This window comes from Chelonia mydas, chromosome 6 (assembly GCF_015237465.2).
Source record: "Chelonia mydas isolate rCheMyd1 chromosome 6, rCheMyd1.pri.v2, whole genome shotgun sequence".
Lineage (NCBI taxonomy): Eukaryota > Metazoa > Chordata > Testudines > Cheloniidae > Chelonia > Chelonia mydas.
Window position 1 is genome coordinate 32,732,249 of NC_051246.2, and position 18,226 is coordinate 32,750,474.

At 39.3% G+C, this 18,226-nt stretch overlaps 1 protein-coding gene across 12 annotated transcripts in view; it reads left to right on the top strand.

The window, feature by feature from the left end:
- PLEKHA7 (pleckstrin homology domain containing A7) overlaps positions 1-18,226 on the top strand; it is a 292,737-nt gene that overhangs the window by 269,020 nt on the left and 5,491 nt on the right. For 7 of the 12 annotated variants that reach the window (XM_043548878.1, XM_043548877.1, XM_043548886.1 and 4 more), the window contains 9 exons: positions 1,223-1,331; positions 2,248-2,486; positions 4,523-4,711; positions 4,910-5,027; positions 5,848-5,927; positions 6,642-6,842; positions 10,320-10,472; positions 15,960-16,093; positions 17,256-17,398. In XM_043548878.1, the coding sequence (XP_043404813.1) occupies positions 1,223-1,331; positions 2,248-2,486; positions 4,523-4,711; positions 4,910-5,027; positions 5,848-5,927; positions 6,642-6,842; positions 10,320-10,472; positions 15,960-16,093; positions 17,256-17,398 (1,366 nt within the window). Of the gene's footprint in view, positions 1-1,222; positions 1,332-2,247; positions 2,487-4,522; positions 4,712-4,909; positions 5,028-5,847; positions 5,928-6,641; positions 6,978-10,319; positions 10,485-15,959; positions 16,094-17,255; positions 17,399-18,226 lie in introns of those variants that run through there. The other 5 variants (XM_043548884.1, XM_043548885.1, XM_027819508.3 and 2 more) reach the window with 2 other exon arrangements.

Genomic DNA, 18,226 nt, shown 5'->3' on the forward strand with positions numbered 1-18,226 from the left:
TGAGCCCCTCTTCAGGAAGATGGAACCAACCACACTCCCTTTTAATGCTGCCATGTGTTGTTAATTTGTATGTCCTTCCCCTACATTTTACAAACAATGGATAACAAACCAGCATGACCTACACAGTGCGGGGCCTGGGAGATGTGCTGCTGTGGGTGGTATTGGCTATCCTTCTCTTCTGGGGTCTGGCAGGCTTGTTTGTCGGGGGGAGACAGGAAGCGGATGATTGATTTAGTTGGAGATTGGCCCTGCTTTGAGCAGGGGGTTGGACTAGATGACCTCCTGAGGTCTCTTGATATTCTATGATTCTATGACTGTAACAACTGTCCTGCTGTGAAGCTTCAAGCCACACATGTAAAGAAAACGGTGTGAGTGACTGCTTCCAACTCCCCTCTTCCTCATCCTAGCTGTCAGTTGTGACAAAATCAGTGATCACTCAGAGTAGATTGAATAAATCTTCATAATACAAGTGAAATATTTAACAGTGGTGGCATTTAAAGTATTATAAATAGTACCCATTCAAATGAATGGGGCAATTCACACCTCAGAGCTGTTTCAGATTCTCTGTAAACCCAGGCCTGTTTACATGGTTTGGTTTTTACTTGTTTTACATTCTGAAGGTTAAAAACGAGAGACTATCTTTTTATTTTAAATTAAAGCTGAGAGTCTAGAGAACAATTCAGAGGTATGTCTGTGCTCCCCTCGCCTCCCTCACTCCTCCTCAGACTTTGGGAAACACTGTGCATTACTCATGGCTCCACCTATAGGTAGGGCATGTTGTGAATCAACAGCAGCAAGAGGTCTCAATCCTTGCTCTTACTTCAGATAATTATTTAACCTACTTCCAGATTCCTAGGCATGCATGCAAACTTTGAAAAACTGGATATATTTTGACGTCATAGTTAGGGATAGGCACCAGGGTCATAAGGAAGCCAATTTCTGTTTGAATGTATATGTAAAACTACATAGTTGATCTCTTGTCTGGATGGTACTCTGTTCCCACCAGCATAGTCATGCAAAAGACTCTTATAGTTCTGAACTGGCTGAATTAAGATGCTAACAGTTGTGTTATGCCCAGTTTTTTCCTATAATCTTTCCAAGCTATGCAGCCTGAGTTCAAGTGTCACTAAAATGTTTGGTTCAAACTAGCTATAATAAATTAAACTGACGAAAACTTGGGATTGAACTGATTTTTAAAATCTTTCCTCTTACTAAACATTAGGAAAAAACGCAAATGCAAAAAGATTTATGGAGAATTGAAGATGTTACAGCTGGCCTAAGTGCAAATAAAGCAAACTACAAAGTCATAGTAGATTCTATAAAAAATCCAGGTAAGAGAAATTGAGTAAAGATGTTAAACTATATCTAAATTCATCTGAATCTCTTGAGTGTGCAGAATTGGGCTAGAAGTCTTGAGGTCATCATTTATTACAGAATTTCCAGTACTTCCTGCTGCTGATTGTGTTGGGAGTCCTCTTATCCCAGTAACATCAACCTTCCTCACAGGTATTTTTGTACTTACTGATGGAACCAAGAAATGCCAAGGCATAAGAAAACAAACAAGGGGATAAATTAGCCAGACCTGAAAAAATTGTTTTAACCTTCATAACACTCACTATCACAGTTGCTCTCCTGCCCACCACCTGACAACTCCTCCCACCCCCAGTCTGTCTGCCTTTTCCACTTGGTCCTGCCCCCTCCACTGCCTGCACTTCACACTGTTTTCCATTGTGGGGAAAGGTTGGCAGACAGAACAAACAGCCTTCTGTCGTAGGAAAAGGTGAAGTGAGAAGGTGTATATGGACTGCATGCTCGTCCGCTTTGTTGGACTTCCCAGAAAAGGGAAGTGGAAGTCAGTTGGATGTCTTATGTAGATTGTTTGTAGCATATGCATAAGAGTATATTTATTAACATTATTTACCATTTACCTATAAACAGAGTGTGAATTTGTTTTGAGATCATGGAGCTCATAGGTATTAACTTATTTTTAAAATACAACTATAGACACCTATCTGTGTCTAGGTGTCTGGATGTTTTTTGGCATAGCCATAACATCATAGGTTTTTACATCTTAAAAATGTAGTCTATAGTCAGAATAATGAGGGAAGTTTAAGGTTTTTCAAAAGCCAGCGCATAGATACATACTGCTTATTATTTTGTGTGATGTTCTTGTGGAAAAAGTGTGTGCTCATGATGTAGATATAACATCCACACAACTTTTAACTTATTTACTTGTTTGTGCCATAGAAAGAAAAACAGTGCCTTCATTTTCTCAGTCTAAAGTGCCTTCATTATCAACTTCTCTCACAACTGTGGAGAGCAAACTTTTGACTCAGCGAACTCCTCCATCTAGTCCTGTTAAGTCCTCTTTGGAGGTTAGGCTGTTTCCACAGCCTTATACTCAGCCTAGAACTCAGTCTCAACCACAACAGCTGAAAAAAGTGGAGCATCCTCTTCAGTCACCCGTGAAGCTAAAGTCAAAAGTTGTAAGTATTGCTACCATGAATTGAGTGTAAATCTGTCTCCTGCTCTCGCCACCATCATATCTGAGGATCTAATGCTATATGTGAAAACATTTTATAAATAATAGCTTCCTTATCAATGTGAAGCCCAGGCCAAATTACAGAATTTAGCCTGGTAAGGAGAAACTTGGGCTCAGGTTCTAAAATTGCCCTGAATCTGTTCACAGTTTGGGGTGTGACACTGAGCATATTGCATCTAGCATTGTGTTTTCATTAAACAAGGTTCACATGTAGTTCTAATTGTGAAAATGGAAGGCATTCACCAGCAAATATTGCACAAAATAGAGGGATTTCCGAGTTGTGCGGAGCTCTATGTATTCAAGTTAGTAGGATCTGATGAAATTCACACTAGAGAACTTAAGGAATGATCTGAAGCAATCTTGGAACCATTAGAAATTATTTTGAGAACTCATGGAGGAACGGTGAGGTCCCAGAGGACTGGGAAAGGGCTAACATAATATCTGTTTTTAAAAAGGGGATCAAAGAGGACCAGTCAGCCTAACTTGGATATCTGGCAAGTTACTAGAACAAATTATGAAACAATCAGTTTGTAAGGACGTAGAGGATAATTGGGTTATAAGTAATAGCCAACATGGATTTGTCAAGAATAAATCATCCCAAGACAACCTAATTTCCTCCTTTGACAGGGTTACTGGCCTAGGGGATTGGGGGGAAGCTATAGATGTAATATATCTAGATTTTAGTAAGGCCTTTTATACCATCCCAGATGACATTCTCATAAGCAAACTAGGGAAATGTGGTGTAGATTAAATTACTTTAATGTCCACTGAAGGAAGGACAAGCAGTAATGGGCTTAATTTACAGCAAGGGAGATTTAGGTTAGATATTAGGAAAAACTTTCTAACTCTAAGAATAGTTAAGCACCGAAGTCGGTTTCAAGGGAGGTTGTAGAATCCCCATCGTTGAAGGTTTTTAAGAACAGGCTAGACCAGTGGTTTTTAAAGTTCGGGTCGCAACCCAGTATTGGGTCGCGGAATGCAAGGCACTGGGTCACCTTACTCAGCACCCAGGGACCCTGGCAGCTGGCCAGTAAAAACTAATAGTAAAAACTCGTAGTCCTTACCCGGAAGCAGCCAGCAGCAGATCTGGCTCATAGGCAGGAGGGCCACGGGACTCCACGCGCTGCCCCCACCCCGAGCACCGGCTAATGGGAGCTGGGGGTGGTGGTGCTTGTGAGCAAGAGCTGCGCGGAGCCGCTTGCGCCCCTCCACCTAGGATCCAGACCTGCTGGCCACTTCCGGGGCACAGTGCGGTCTGCAGTGCCAGGACAGGCGGGAAGCCTGCCTCTGCACCCTGGCTGCGCTGCTGACCGGGAGCCACCAGAGGTAAGCCCACGCCCCAACCCTGCTCCCCAATCCCCTGCCCTAGCCCTGAGGTCCCACTCAAACCCAGAGCCCCTTCCTGGCTCCACCGCAGAGCCTGCATCCCTAGCCCAGAGCCCTGACCCCCCATCCCGCACCCCAACCCCTGCCCCAGCCCAGAGCCCCCTTCCACACCCTGAGCCCCTCATTCCCGGCCTCACCCTGCAGCCCTCACCACCGCACCCAAAACCTCTCATCCCCAGCTCCATTGGATCACGGGCATCAACAATTTTCTTAAACTGGGTCACCAGAAAAAAAGATCGAAAACCACTGGGATAGACAAACACCTGTAAGGGATGGTCTAAGTTTACTTGGTCCTGCCTCATTGCAGGGGGCTGGACTAGATGACCCCTTAAGGTCCCTTCCAGCCCTATATTTCTATGATTCTATAAAGGAACTGAGTGATAGTGCTTGAAGAAGTTGAGTAGATAACATGTAAAATCATATGCGTTAGTTGGTAGGATGAGGAACATGCTTCACCATTTTGTTATGTATTAAGACAGAGCCTTCTTCAGTAGTTAAAATAACCCTTTAAAGCTCCAAGAATATAAGAGAAAGTGTGTTTTAAACTTCATAGCATATTATTTGCTGAGTCTCAGTTTATTTACCTTTTACCAGGGAGATGAAGCACCACCCAGACCTCCTCTCCCTCAGGTCTACAATCCTGATGATCACCCACCAGCTGTTCCACCTCTTCCAAGGGAAGCCAATGTCATCAGGCACACATCAGTGCGAGGCCTGAAACGTCAGTCAGATGAAAGAAAGAGAGATCGAGAACTGGGACAATATGTAAATGGTGATTATAGGGTGAGCAGTCACTTAGCCACAGCCTTTAAAGTTTATGGACCTTTATAATTTTTTGCTCTGATACATTTTATAGTATACAGACTGCTTATGGAATGACAGCTATATGGGAACCTGGAAACACAAAGACTCTAAGAAAACTATTTTAATTTGTCTGAAATCTGTGGTCTCACTTGATCAAATGAATATTTTTCTTTGTAGGGAGAGCTCCGTTCATGCATGAGTGAACCTGAATTAGCTACAATAGATGGTGACTTCAGCCAAACTTCACTTGGTTTCATAGGTTCTGACAGTGGATACCAGACATTACCTACCAGAGGTAAGCCAGAGAATTGATAAAAGACCATTTTTAAAAGGTACTAGGTGTCTGACGTATTATGTATGGGGTGTGTGTATTTGTTACAGATTAGGGGTGCTGTTTGAGTCATTATCTTAAAGTTAGCTAAACAATGATATCAAGCAATGTTTTGATAATTTTGCCATAGAAATAATCAGCCTCTACAAAACAGCTTCCCATTTTTTGTTAGAAAGTGGGAGTGTACCATAACAGGAAAAATTAGTTTGTCAGAACAGCTCTTAAATTATTGTCTGACCCAAAAGATTTCTTATGTTCATAATGGCTTAAATTGTAGAGTTTTTTTAAAGTGAATCTATTCCGCCATATTGGCAGCCCTAGAGAATGAAGACATCACAGATACAGCATAAGCAGAGTTAGTGCAATTTTCCCTATGCCACCTCCAGTCCTGGAACCACCTTAGAGGAAAAAGTAGGGGCAATTCAGTTTTTATCCCCATTCAGTCCTTGTCCCTCTGCTCTGATTGTAAGTACCATTTTGGGTCAGGTTTGCTGGTACTTTGGTTATATTAACTCTTGTTACAGGACTGAGGCTACAGACTTCTTATTTTACATGAGCTTCCAAACTGTCTTCAGATGGTACTGAATTTTAATCACTATGAACCATAGAATGAATTTGACTGGTGACCTAGATGTGAAAGTCCTGTATCCCATTACTGCCCTACCTGGCTGAAAATGTTGAGACATGAACTGTAACAAAAATATATAATAGAAAATGTAAAACAGTTTTTTGAAACACCCACCTGTTATCTGTCTCTTGAGCATTGTTTTATTTCTTTGTAAAGGATTATCCGGATCAACTTCCAGACTGCACCAAACATCCACCATTTCATCGTATGCAACATTTCAAAGAGATAGCGCCAAGGTAACTTTAAATAAATATTTTGGTGACAAGCGTCTGGATCTCTATAGACAATATGCTGAGTGCAGATGTATTTCGCGTAACAGGAGCTGATTCTGATAGCACCCATGGGATGGAAAACTGTTTAAAAAATTTTTTTTACAGCTGTCATAGTAAGGCCTCCTACCAGTCACATTGCTAAACTGATTGGGCATGCCTAGAGACAGAAGTAACACCATAAATGAAAAAATTAGGGAGTACAGGCTCGGATGATTTGGTCATGTAAACAGTCCCGACAATTTTGTGGGTAAGAGGGTCCAGCAGATCAATAGTGAAGGAAAAAGACAAAGAAGCTGATCCAAGAAGAAGTGGTGGGATGTCATAAGGGAAGAAGTGTAAGAATGTGGTGTGATAGAGGATTGATCAGAGTACTTTAGAGGGAGAACCCTTCTAGAACGGACCCCATTTGATGGGATTAATACAAAGAAGAAGAGACAGAGTCGGAACGACTCACTGAACTTGGTACAGATTCACAAAGGAAGGCCTTGGACCTAGTTAATGATACAGTGTGTTTATTACCTTAGTAGAAATTGCAGAGTTGAAAATATGCAAAATAGTTTAAAAGACAATAGGATAAAATCAACTCATTTACGCTGAGAAATAGAGGAAGAGTTAACTTTTTTAGTATACTACTTATAAAGTATTAATTACAGCATATGGTTTGATCACTTTTAACAGGAGAGACCAAAGAGTGCCTTGGAACGCTTATACTCTGGAGACCACCAAAGATTCAAGATGAGTGCTGAGGAACAACTAGAAAGAATGAAGCGACATCAGAAGGCATTAGTTCGTGAACGCAAGAGAACTCTTAGCCAAGGAGAAAGACAGTCTGTTTCATCTCGGTCTTTCATCCGGCCCGTTTCTGCAGACATAGGCTCAGTATGTTAGATATGCCTTAAAAGGACTAAACTAAAAATATGATCTGTCATTTTTCTAGGAAGCACTTTCACCTGAGAGTGCATGATACTCTACTCTAAATATACTGTAGTGTAATACCTGTTTCAAGAGTGTGAAGTTATCAATTTTTGATAACAAATAGTTGCAGTCTGTGTAGCTGGTTGTGCAGGTAAGTTGGTCAGAGAACAACGTGGCAAGAAGAGAATAGTATATATTGAAATGACTTCAGAGACAGGAATTGTTTTTATTGATTGGAACTGTATTTAGAAAGCATAATGAAGTTTGTACACCTTTCAGATTGCTTATGACAGAATGGGCCTTTTAGAATGTTCTTATATAGTGTGTTTAAAATCTTTATAACTAGATTAGGAGATATATATGGTTATAGCAAACCAAGGTTTTTTCCATGAGGTGTTGACAAAATATAAATAAACTGATAATCAGTTTTAAGATCTAATCCTATTTAATGGAAGTTTATGCAACAGTTAATGTGTTTTAATTATTATAAATTATTCTTTAAAGCTCAAATGTGGAATATTTTAATGAGGCTCAAAGTTCAGTTGCTGAAGAAGAGGATTTTTTTTTTTGTTTGAGAATAAATGCTGTACTGAACAGAATTTTTTAATTATACATTTTGGACACTAACCAAAGCAATTCTAATTGGTGAAGTTATCTGATCATGTCATGGTATCAAACGAAGGATGTACTGTAAATGTCACAGCCACTGTAATGCTAGCCTTCCTTTTTAAAATGTATTTTTCTTTTGGTTCACTGGAGCCTTAGAACGATCACCTTATTTACCTAATTCATTGCACAAGATCTCTTGCTTTTAGAATTGTCACTCATAATACCTAATTCCTTCTTTTGTTTAAAAGAAGTAAAAAGTTTCTAATTATTTCAAAATAATTTCTAACTAGACTACTCAATTTTTACCAGGCTTAATTGCATTTTAGTAGCTGTGTGTCAATTATTAGCACTTCTAAATCCCTTGATATTACTCAATTTTTTATTCCCATTTCTTAAGAATCCTTCAGAAACACTAATTTACAACCCAATTATCTTTGTTTACTTCATCAAATAAATATGGGTACACTTCTTGGAGACATTCGTCCATGCTGGCCTGCATTTTGCAATCACAAATTTGCAGAAATGCACAATTTTGATATCACTGCCATTTTCATGTTTTAGTTAGCAAAACTAAACCTGAACTTTTAATGTACAACGCTAATATATTTGCACTCTTCTAATTTAAACATTTCATAACACTCCTTTAACAATTCTAATGAATATTTTATGTACAAATGTGTGTGCCATCTTGTTTCTTGCTATAAGGAATTAAAATGATCTCCTTTAGCTATTGATATGTTTCATAGAGATCTCTTCCTGTATCTAGAGGGCTCCAACACACAAAAGCATGTTTGATAGCACATTTGCTTGTTTGCAGCCTTACAATTATTTAGTGGCCAAGATGGTAAACAGCTAAATATGTAATTAGTTTAATTGCTGCACAGTATGTAACATTCTATTTTAAACATACATTGTATGTGTAACTCTAATTTTAATATAATGCACTGGGTTTTTTTTAAATTCATCACCTCTCAAGTGTAGTATGACATTTTAAATATTGAACATAGGACATGGATTTATTTGTTATATAAAATGCCTTTTTAATGTCTCCACATCAAAGCCAATAAACATATTGCTACATAATAATGGTTTGATGTTTTTTCTTACCAGTATAACAATATCTTGGAATTAATATTGTGTAAGTATAAAATATATTATGGCAATCAGGCCTGGTTGAATATGAGTAGAAGATTGCGTCTTGAGCACTGTGTTTGTAAGAAAACGTATTTTCCCCTTTGAATCCTAAAAAAAGATTTTCTAACTTTTTACATGAGTTTTAACTGCCTTATAATTAAATAACATTTTGAATATATATAAAAACTACATATTTTTGAGTGATTATTGAGAGCTTGTGCATGAATAGGTTTAAATCAGGGTTTTTTTTTAATATGTATAACCTAGTGGAGTAAAAGTGGCTGTAAGCTTTAATCAAAGCCAGTCAAGAGTTACAGTACTTGCTCTTGTGCAGTATAATTATTGGAGAGAGATTTAAGAAAAGCAGATGTGTGAAACATATAGCAACATATTCTGCTTTCTACATTGTCAAATACTGGAAGAGTGCTTTTCTTGTTCAGAATATAAATACTGATTTGTGGGTTGAGGGGGTGTGATATTTTCAGTTTTCAGCTTTGTAAGATAAAATTCCAGGGCTCCACTAATATGAATATGACATTGCCACCATGTTAGGCATTTGTGGCATTTGATGAGAACATAACTACATCCATAACGTCTTTTAGGCGTATAAATTTGTATTAAGTTATATAAAATATGCCTAGCTAAGGAGGGGCATTCTGTCATAATTTCAACTTTGAACCCCCAAAACATGCTGCTTAATTCAAAGTGGTTTGAGAATTGGCCTGCTTAAACCCAGGGTTGTGAGTTCAATCCTCGAGGGGGGCATTTAGGGATATGGAGCAAAAATTGGGGATTGTTCCTGCTTTGAGCAGGGGTTTGGACTAGATGATCTCCTGAGGTCCCTTCCAATCCTGAGATTCTATGATAGCTAAAAGTTTGCCTTGTAAAGGCAATTATTCTTTTGGTAAGCTTTTTATTGTGAGATTTTTATTTTTATAATGATAACCAATAAATTGTAAATTTTGGTTGATCTTATAAGAAGAATGAAACAATCTTTTTATTGAAGTTTTATGATTAAGATGGCTTTGAGGATATTTTAAATATTTCCAGGACCAATGGAATTTAATATTAGCATTATAATTTCAGTTAATTTATCTATCTGTGGAGTATTAGTAGTAATTACTGTGCACTTCTGCATAAGATCTCTAAGTCTCTAAGGTGCCACAAGTACTCCTTTTCTTTTTGCGAATACAGACTAACATGGCTGCTACTCTGAAATAAGATCTAGTGTAATTTTCAGTCTGTTGTTTAAACGTCCACCCTTCAAAGTCATCCTATTTGATAAGATATGTATTTATGATGTTTATTGCTCCGTATTCTATCATTCTCTAAGGTCACTGAAACCAAAACAGTCTGCCTATGGTCCCCTTAATGTATGTGCACGGAGCACTTACTTCTTATTAACGGGACTTATGGACAGTCATCACAAGTTTACTTATTAGAGCTTAATACTGATCAACAGTTTTTTACAGCATGCAAAAAAAAATATCTTATAGCACAGCTAGAAATCAAATGTAATACTAATAAGACTAACAAACATTTTTTTGCATGACAGTCGTGTTTTTTGTGTGTCAGTTATTTAAGAGTATAACTTCATGGACTCTTTCAGCAACCTAATATTAGAGGCTATGGTCATAAATATTTCTAGGAGATCTATTTGTTGGTATACACCATTAATTGTTTTGTATCTGTTACCAGTGGAAACGAGAACAAGAATTTGATTTGCAGTTACTTGAGAGAGCAATACGTGGAGAAGAGAAAAACGAAAATGACTGGTTAAAAATTCAGCCTGTACCAGTGAAAGAGATGGACCTGGAACCTCAAGATTATGACTTAGATATCAGCAGAGAGGTAATGCTAGTGGTATGTTGTTCCATACAGTATGTCCAAAATTCTTCAGTTTTTCTAAGTTTTAGGTAATTCTTCTCCTCTCAAATTCTTGTGTTCCAAGAGTTTCCCTAAAAGTTCCAGTTTAATAGAGAGTTTTATAAACAATGAAGAACTAGGCTGGTGGCCCTGTGCTGAAAGTATCTCACTTTTGGAGACTAGGATCATATGAGTGCTTGGCCTTATTAGAGGGAAAATGTTAAATGTTCGCCCTGTGCTGTAGAAAATATTTACAAAAGTTTTAGTAGAGAAAAATAAAACAAATTATATATTGCATATGCAGATTTCAGATTAGAGTTGAAAGGATTAGACACTGAAGGCTAATTTAAAATAGGAAGTAGAGAAAGGTATAGAAGAAAAAGCTACCTCAAGGAAGCTATCCAGCTGTGACTCATGGTTAATGTGAACTGGCACAACATGGTACAGCAGAAGAGTGAATGTCTCTTTATACTGGTCAGGAAAAATAAATCTTGTCTTTACTATAGGCTATATGAAAAATATAAATCAGTGATATCGGTGCCGGATTTTGTCAGCAGTTTTCATAACTCAGTAAAGCATTTATTTGAAATGCTATAGAGCCATCTGGTGGCTCAGAGGCAGTATAACATAGTGTTGTGTACTTGTGGCACCTTAGAGACTAACAGATTTATTTGAGCATAAGCTTTCGTGAGCTACAGCTCACTTCATTGGATTCATTCAGTGGAAAATACAGTGGGGAGATTTATATACATAGAGAGCATGAAACAATGGGTGTTACCATACACACTGTAATGAGAGTGATCACTTAAGGTGAGCTATTACCAGCAGGAGAGTGGGGGGGGGGGCACCTTTTGTAGTGATAATCAAGAATCTGAAAGTATTTGTAACAGAATGCAGGGGTTTTTTTCAGAGTAACAGCCGTGTTAGTCTGTATTCGCAAAAAGAAAAGGAGTACTTGTGGCACCTTAGAGACTAACCAATTTACTTGAGCATAAGCTTTCGTGAGCTACAGCTCACTTCATCGGATGCATACTGTGGAAAATTTAGAAGATCTTATTATAAACACACAAAGCATGAAAAAATACCTCCTCCCACCCCACTCTCCTGCTGGTAATAGCTTATCTAAAGTGATCACTCTCCTTACAATGTGTATGATAATCAAGGTGGGCCATTTCCAGCACAAATCCAGGTTTTCTCGCCCCCCCCCCCCAACTCACTCTCCTGCTGTTAATAGCTTATCTAAAGTGACCACTCTCCTTACAATGTGTATGATAATCAAGGTGTGCCATTTCCAACACAAATCCAGGTTTTTTTGTAGCTGTGTTGGTCCCAGGATATTAGAGAGACAAGGTGGGTGCATCCGATGAAGTGAGCTGTAGCTCACGAAAACTTATGCTCAAACAAATTAGTTAGTCTCTAAGGTGCCACAAGTACTCCTTTTCTTTTTGCGAATACAGACTAACACGGCTGTTACTCTGAAACCTATACTCTAGATAGTGATTCTTTTTAAAAGTATAGACCATAGTGTTAATAACAAATAATGTTTAAATAAATAGATTGGGCTACTTTGAAGTGACTGTGGACTATTGACGCAGTAAAAAATAGCCCTGGGAATCGTGGTTAAAGCCGTCCCCTCCCCTACCAAAATCTGAAATGGTGTCCCTGTTTGGAACCCCCCTTCAGGTAGTTGAAGGCTGCTATCAAATCCCCCCTCACTCTTCTCTTCTGCAGACTAAATAAGCCCAGTTCCCTCAGCCTCTCCTCATAAGTCATGTGCCCCAGCCCCCTAACCATTTTTGCTGCCCTCCACTGGACTCTCTTCAATTTGTCCACATCTCTTCTCTGATTTTGGGGTGTTTTTCTTACATAGGCTCCTATTACCCCGCACCCCCTGTCCCGATTTTTGTTGCTGTCTGGTCACCCTAAAGGTGGGTGAGGAAATACCTTTTATTGAACCAACTTCTGCTGGTAAAAGAGAGAAGCTCTTCAGTTTACACAGAGCTCTTCTTTGGGTTTGGGAAACTGATTCAGTGTCACAGCTAAATAAATACAAGGTGGAACGGATTGTTAAGCATAACTAGTTAACACACATTTCAAAGGACCATTCAGAGTGAAATGGCCCATTAATACCCCTCCAGTCATAAGGGAGGAAAGGAAGGGGTGGGGGAGCAGTTGCAGTAAGCCATAAATCCAGTTTCTGTATTCAGTCCATGATTTTTAGTGTCTAACAAAGTTATAAATTTAATCTCCCAGGCTCGTATTTTGAAAGTGTTGTTCAAGTTTCCTTTGAGGATGAGGACTGATAAGTCAGATGTAGAGTGATCGCTTTGTGAAAAGTGTTCACCCATAAGTGAGGTGGTGTTTTTGTCTTTTATCATTTTCCTGTGTGCGTTCATTCAAGAATATAGTGGTTGTCTGGGTTCATCCACATACTTGCTATCGATGCATTTAGTGTACAGAATGAGTTGAAAAGTCAGTAAAGACCCTTAACAATGTCTTGAATTGCAGTACATTGCCTGTGGAATCAGGAAGTTGTTATATCTTGATACCTTCATATTGGAATCTTTGCTGATAGAGTTCAGTTGGTATTGGATTTAATCTTTGTATGTGTGCAATGAGGAGCACTCCACTCCTGTGGATTTTGGGAGTTGGGGAATTCATGCCCTATTCTTACAAACCTGCTCAGCTCTACCCTGGCCCATTGGAATCCCTCACTCTACCCGGCTCCCCTTCTTAAATTGAACAGGAATGGAGCTCTACTCCTGTAGACCCTGAAAGGTGCACCACAGTACAGCTCCCCTCATGCCAGTATTTGGAAATTGGCAGGCTAAGGGCATGTCTACACTATAAAACTAAGTTGACCTCACTTACGTTGGCATATAGCCACCACAGTAATTACATCGGTTGTACGTCTTTACAGTTTGCTCCTTGTGTCAGTGGTGCGTGTCCTCACCAGGAGCACTTGCACCATTGAACTGTCAGAGTGGGGCATTGTGGGATGACTTCTGAAAGCGAGCAACAGTCGATGTAAGCAACACGGTATCTACACTGACATTGCGTCGACCTAACCACATGGACATTGACTCTACACTTCTTGTGGAGGTGGACTTATTAAGTCGGTGTAGCAGGCGAGTTATGTTGGTGTAGTGTAGACACTTACAGAGTTAGGTCAACATAAGCTGCCTTGTGTTGACCTAACTCTCTAGTGTAGACCAGGGCTTAGTGTGAACTAATATACCAGGGATGGATGGGAAGCAGCAGAGCTGGAGTTTCATCTCTGTTGACAGTGGCAGCAGCTGTGCCCTGTTTGGTCAGACCTTTTCTCGATGAATGATTTTTCCCTTTAATTAATTATATGCATATCTGATCAGTTTTGTGGTAGATACATAGTCTATGTATCTATGATACAAAGGTTATCATTTTTTTTTAAATGTAGGTCCCAGTCTAGAAGTCCGAGGGGGTAGCTAATTCTCCATGCCCATTAGATTCCTGGCCCTTCTGATGAAATTCCTGCTAAAGGTGCCAGTTGTAATAGAGAATAGGGGTTCAATCCTCTGCTCTAAGCCTCCTTTCTGCCTTTCCCTGCCTTCTGGGGCTGGCTCCTGGTACAAGTTAGAGCAGCCCAAAGCTGCTCTGGTCCCCTAGGGGGCTATTATGCTGGCAAGATTTCTGGAGTGCACTGGGTTCTAGCCTCATCCTCTGGCCCCTGGGGTGAGCCCTGTGCTGAGAGGGGGATCATAAGAGGCTAGCATAGAGCCATCTATATTGGCATTATGCCAATTGAAGAATCCCCCATGCCATGGGAGTCCCCAGCTGTCCCTTTAGGGAAAATCTGTGGTCACTTTGCATAGTGGAGTGGCACAAATTTAGTTCAGCAGAGATGAGGATCTGGATTAAGGGCTTCCTTTTCTTGTGACCTCACCAGACCCTGTCCATGTCACCCTGGCTTCAGGCTCCCCAACACCCTTTAAGAAAACTCAGTCACAAAGTTCTGTACCGTTGGCCAACTGACCTGCTGCTCACACTTAATAGATTTTTGCTTGTTTGTTTGTTTTACACTATATACTGTCTGGCCTGTCTGCTTGAGACAGTGCAAAGTGAGCAGATGAGCTGATCTGGTCTCAGCAGAGACACCTTAGCAGGATACCTGCTAAACTCAGAATTAAGTTGTGTTAAAAAGTAAGGAAGTCTGATGGAAAAAGGGAGGTCTCAGCAGGCAGACCTCTGTGGCTGATTGAGGTTGGAGGAATAGAACTTGGGGGGTACTCCTTAAGATTATGACAAAAGGAAGGTAAAAGTCAGATATTTTGGTTCTAAAGTTATTTGAGTTCTGAATAATATGATTTCTGTACTATGTTATTTGGGTTTGTGGTCGCTTCTGGTATACACTTACACCAATAGCTAGGGGTGCCCACTTGGGGAAAAATCAGGTCATTTTTCGTAGGCCACTGAATTGGGTTGGATTTTAACAGAGTGACCTAAAGGTGAAAGGCTTGGGATGTCTTTACTCAAAACTCTGAATCATACGGTCCTCCAGATAGCTTTCAGCTGCAGATCCAAAGAAGTGAAGGACTTCCACTCTTTTCTTCACCTTTCCTTTACTCTTACCATATTCATTTGTGTTCTTCACAAGCACTTTGTTATGTTTAATTAGTGTTGGCTATCAAAGTGCACTTGTCAATTTGCTGCTCGCTGGCTGGTTCAATATCTTATGAATGTGTCCCATTCAGCTCTGAATTCTTCAAGCAGGAAATCCGTCCAAGTTAAAATTGCTAGATATATTGCCAGCTGTTTTGCAACTTCCTAATTAGAAGTTTTAATCTGCATTATTATATTTGCATAATATGTGTAGTATTAGTCACACAGAGTGTATCTCTGTGTCAGATTGCCCCGTGGCAATTTTTGGGACTCCCAGTTTTTCAAATTATTGTTTAAAAAAAAACCCAACAACCTCCAAGCATTTCCTTCTTTGCCATTCATAAGGAAAGGTGGTGCATGCCTCAGACCCTGTAAAATACAAGCATTCAAACATTAGGTTATATTTGCTTTGTAGCAAAGGGCACCAAGAGAATCTCAGCTTTGGCCTCTCTCAACTTTATACAGCAACTTCAAGCCAGACAATTCCACTCTGGGCTCTGCTGCCTGACAGAATGAGCTGCAGACAGAACCTGTATTAACCCTGACTCCTCCCAGAATCTCCTTTACCAGTCACAGCTCTACACCAATGACTTACCTCCCAAAAGGAGAGAAAAAGTCAGAAGAGAAAAAAATCCTTAAAGGGCATTAGTTCAAGTTCAAAGGAAATGTTTAGAATCAGGGAAATACACAGGGCTGTGAAGATCCATATCACACTCCAGTCAATGTGCACATGCAATTCCCATTTGGGTTATTATGTCTAGTGGAGAATAGCTATACCTTGGAGTTTTTGAAGTCCTAGGTATCAGAAGTTACATTCTCTCTCTTTTTCCATAGTTGTCAAAACCTGAAAAGGTGGCAATTCCAGACCGCTATGTTGAGCTGGACCCTGAAGAACCTCTCAGTTCAGAAGAATTAGCCTCAAGACACCGTAAAGCAGAAAAGATAAAGAATATTCTTACCAGGTCTAGGTCAGATTACTTTTATAATCCCTCCTTTTTTTTTAAATCTCAAACAACTCTATACCACAGATTTTTTCAGATCTAATGCTGATTATTAAATCAAGGTACAATGTATTGTGTAACTTTTATGAAAAATATACAGATGTGATATACATGATAAATACACTTCAAGAGGGATATGTGTATCTAAACGATATAGGAGGAGGGATTATCTATAAAATTCCAGGCATGTCACTGTGTGCATCACTCTGAAGCCTTAAAATATCTGTACAAGAAGTCTGAAGTGATGGAAACAGCTACAAGCATGGCTGAAAGCTGTTTTTGTTCAGAATATCACTGGGTTCAATCATCACTGGGATTTGTAGTCTGTTACTATTCAATTGTTAAATTCTTAGCCATTTTCATCTTTTATATACATGCGACTTTATGAATTACAGCCATGTAACATAACAGCATGGGCTGCGGCTACTACTGTCCTAATAATGACTTCTACTTGTATGTCTGAGTGTTTAAAAGTATTAGTGAATCCTGACAAAATGTCTTTTAGGCAGGTGTGGTAGGTATGGGGCATGGAGAGGTGGTGATTTGACCCAAAGGCAGAAAGTCCATGTCAGAGCTGGGGACAGAACACTGTTTTCTATCTGTACTACACCTTTTAGACACAGATTTCCAAAGAACTTGCTGGCTACTTAGAGCTGGCATAGACTTGCTCATATTGATGCAGTTGAAACTTTCAGCATAAAGAGTTTATCATCAACTCAAGTGCCTGCCATGTCATTTGTAATCTGTTTGAAGAGACGGGACCCGTAGGCCACTAGGTTGTTGTGCCTCTTTCTCTTAGCGCTAACAAGTATCCTCACTAACTTCAAAGAAAAGCCATTAATTTTTCATATTGCTTTCATGTAAACAAACGTGTTTTCAACGAAGGGTTTTAAGATGTATTTGAGGCTGTGCATGAGTTATTGCAGAAGATATAATGACTACGTTATTTGTTTGTGGTATATACTGTAGTCACTGCATTGTCAGTGTATCTAAATCACTGTTCTGTAAAGCATTTTACAAAAGTCTGGAGTGTGATTTCTAGGGTATGAAAGCAAGCTTTGTTCTGTGCTGTACCATGGATTTTCTGTATGTTTGTAAACGTTAATGTTGTTTTTCACTTTCCCACTAGTATGCACAACCTACAGCCTACTGTTGCTCAGGACAAACACAACTCAGTTGATTTAGATTCACAGCTGCAGGAGCAGGAACGCATCATTACCATATCATATGCTTTGGCTTCTGAAGCCTCTCAGCGGAGCAAGGAGGTAGCAGGTAATGCTCTGTTATTTCCGAAATAATGGCAGTGACAAATGTGTTCTTATTCTTATAGCTACCTACTTTTAAGAGTCTATATGGTTGTCTGCTGAACTGCACTGTATACAGATGTTGCCACTATGATACAATTCTATTGACAGTCTTATTTAAAATTAGGAATCAAACAGCAGATATCAAATTCTACAGATACCAAACTAGAGAGGCTTGAGGATTGGCTTTGAAAATTTGGCCTGGTATAAAAAGAAAGGGAGATACCTCTCTCGTTATGATTATGAAGCTGAAAGCCTGCTATTGTTATAGGTGGCACTGATACATCTAGCCCGTCATATTTGAGATTTTAATCCCATGACCTCGAAACTGTGACATAGCCATTAATGAGTAGCCTAAATTACAATACTTTGCCTTTTGAAGTGACAGAATAGTTTTCTATACTTATTTAAAACATTACTGTGAATGGAAAAAATGCAGAGAGAAATTGGTTAAAGGGAAACAGAGCGCTGACGTTTTGTTTGGGATGTTGATAGATACTGTCACTGCTGAACCTTGCCAAATGACACGGTATTTGAAACTTTCTTGTTAAACATCTTTGTATGTTGCTAAAGAAAAGTAAATAAATCAGTTGAGCTGAGGCTAAACAAGAAAAACGCTAGGCCAGAAGAGCTTTTTTTTAAAGAAAAATTAAAGGGGTTCAGTGACTAGGATAACAGAAAATCACCTGCGACTTTAACTATAATCACTATATAGTTAAATAATGCTGAAGAAGTTATTGCAAAATTGGCTTACTGTATGTTCCTGTCTCATGAACAAGTTTAGTGATCAGAACAG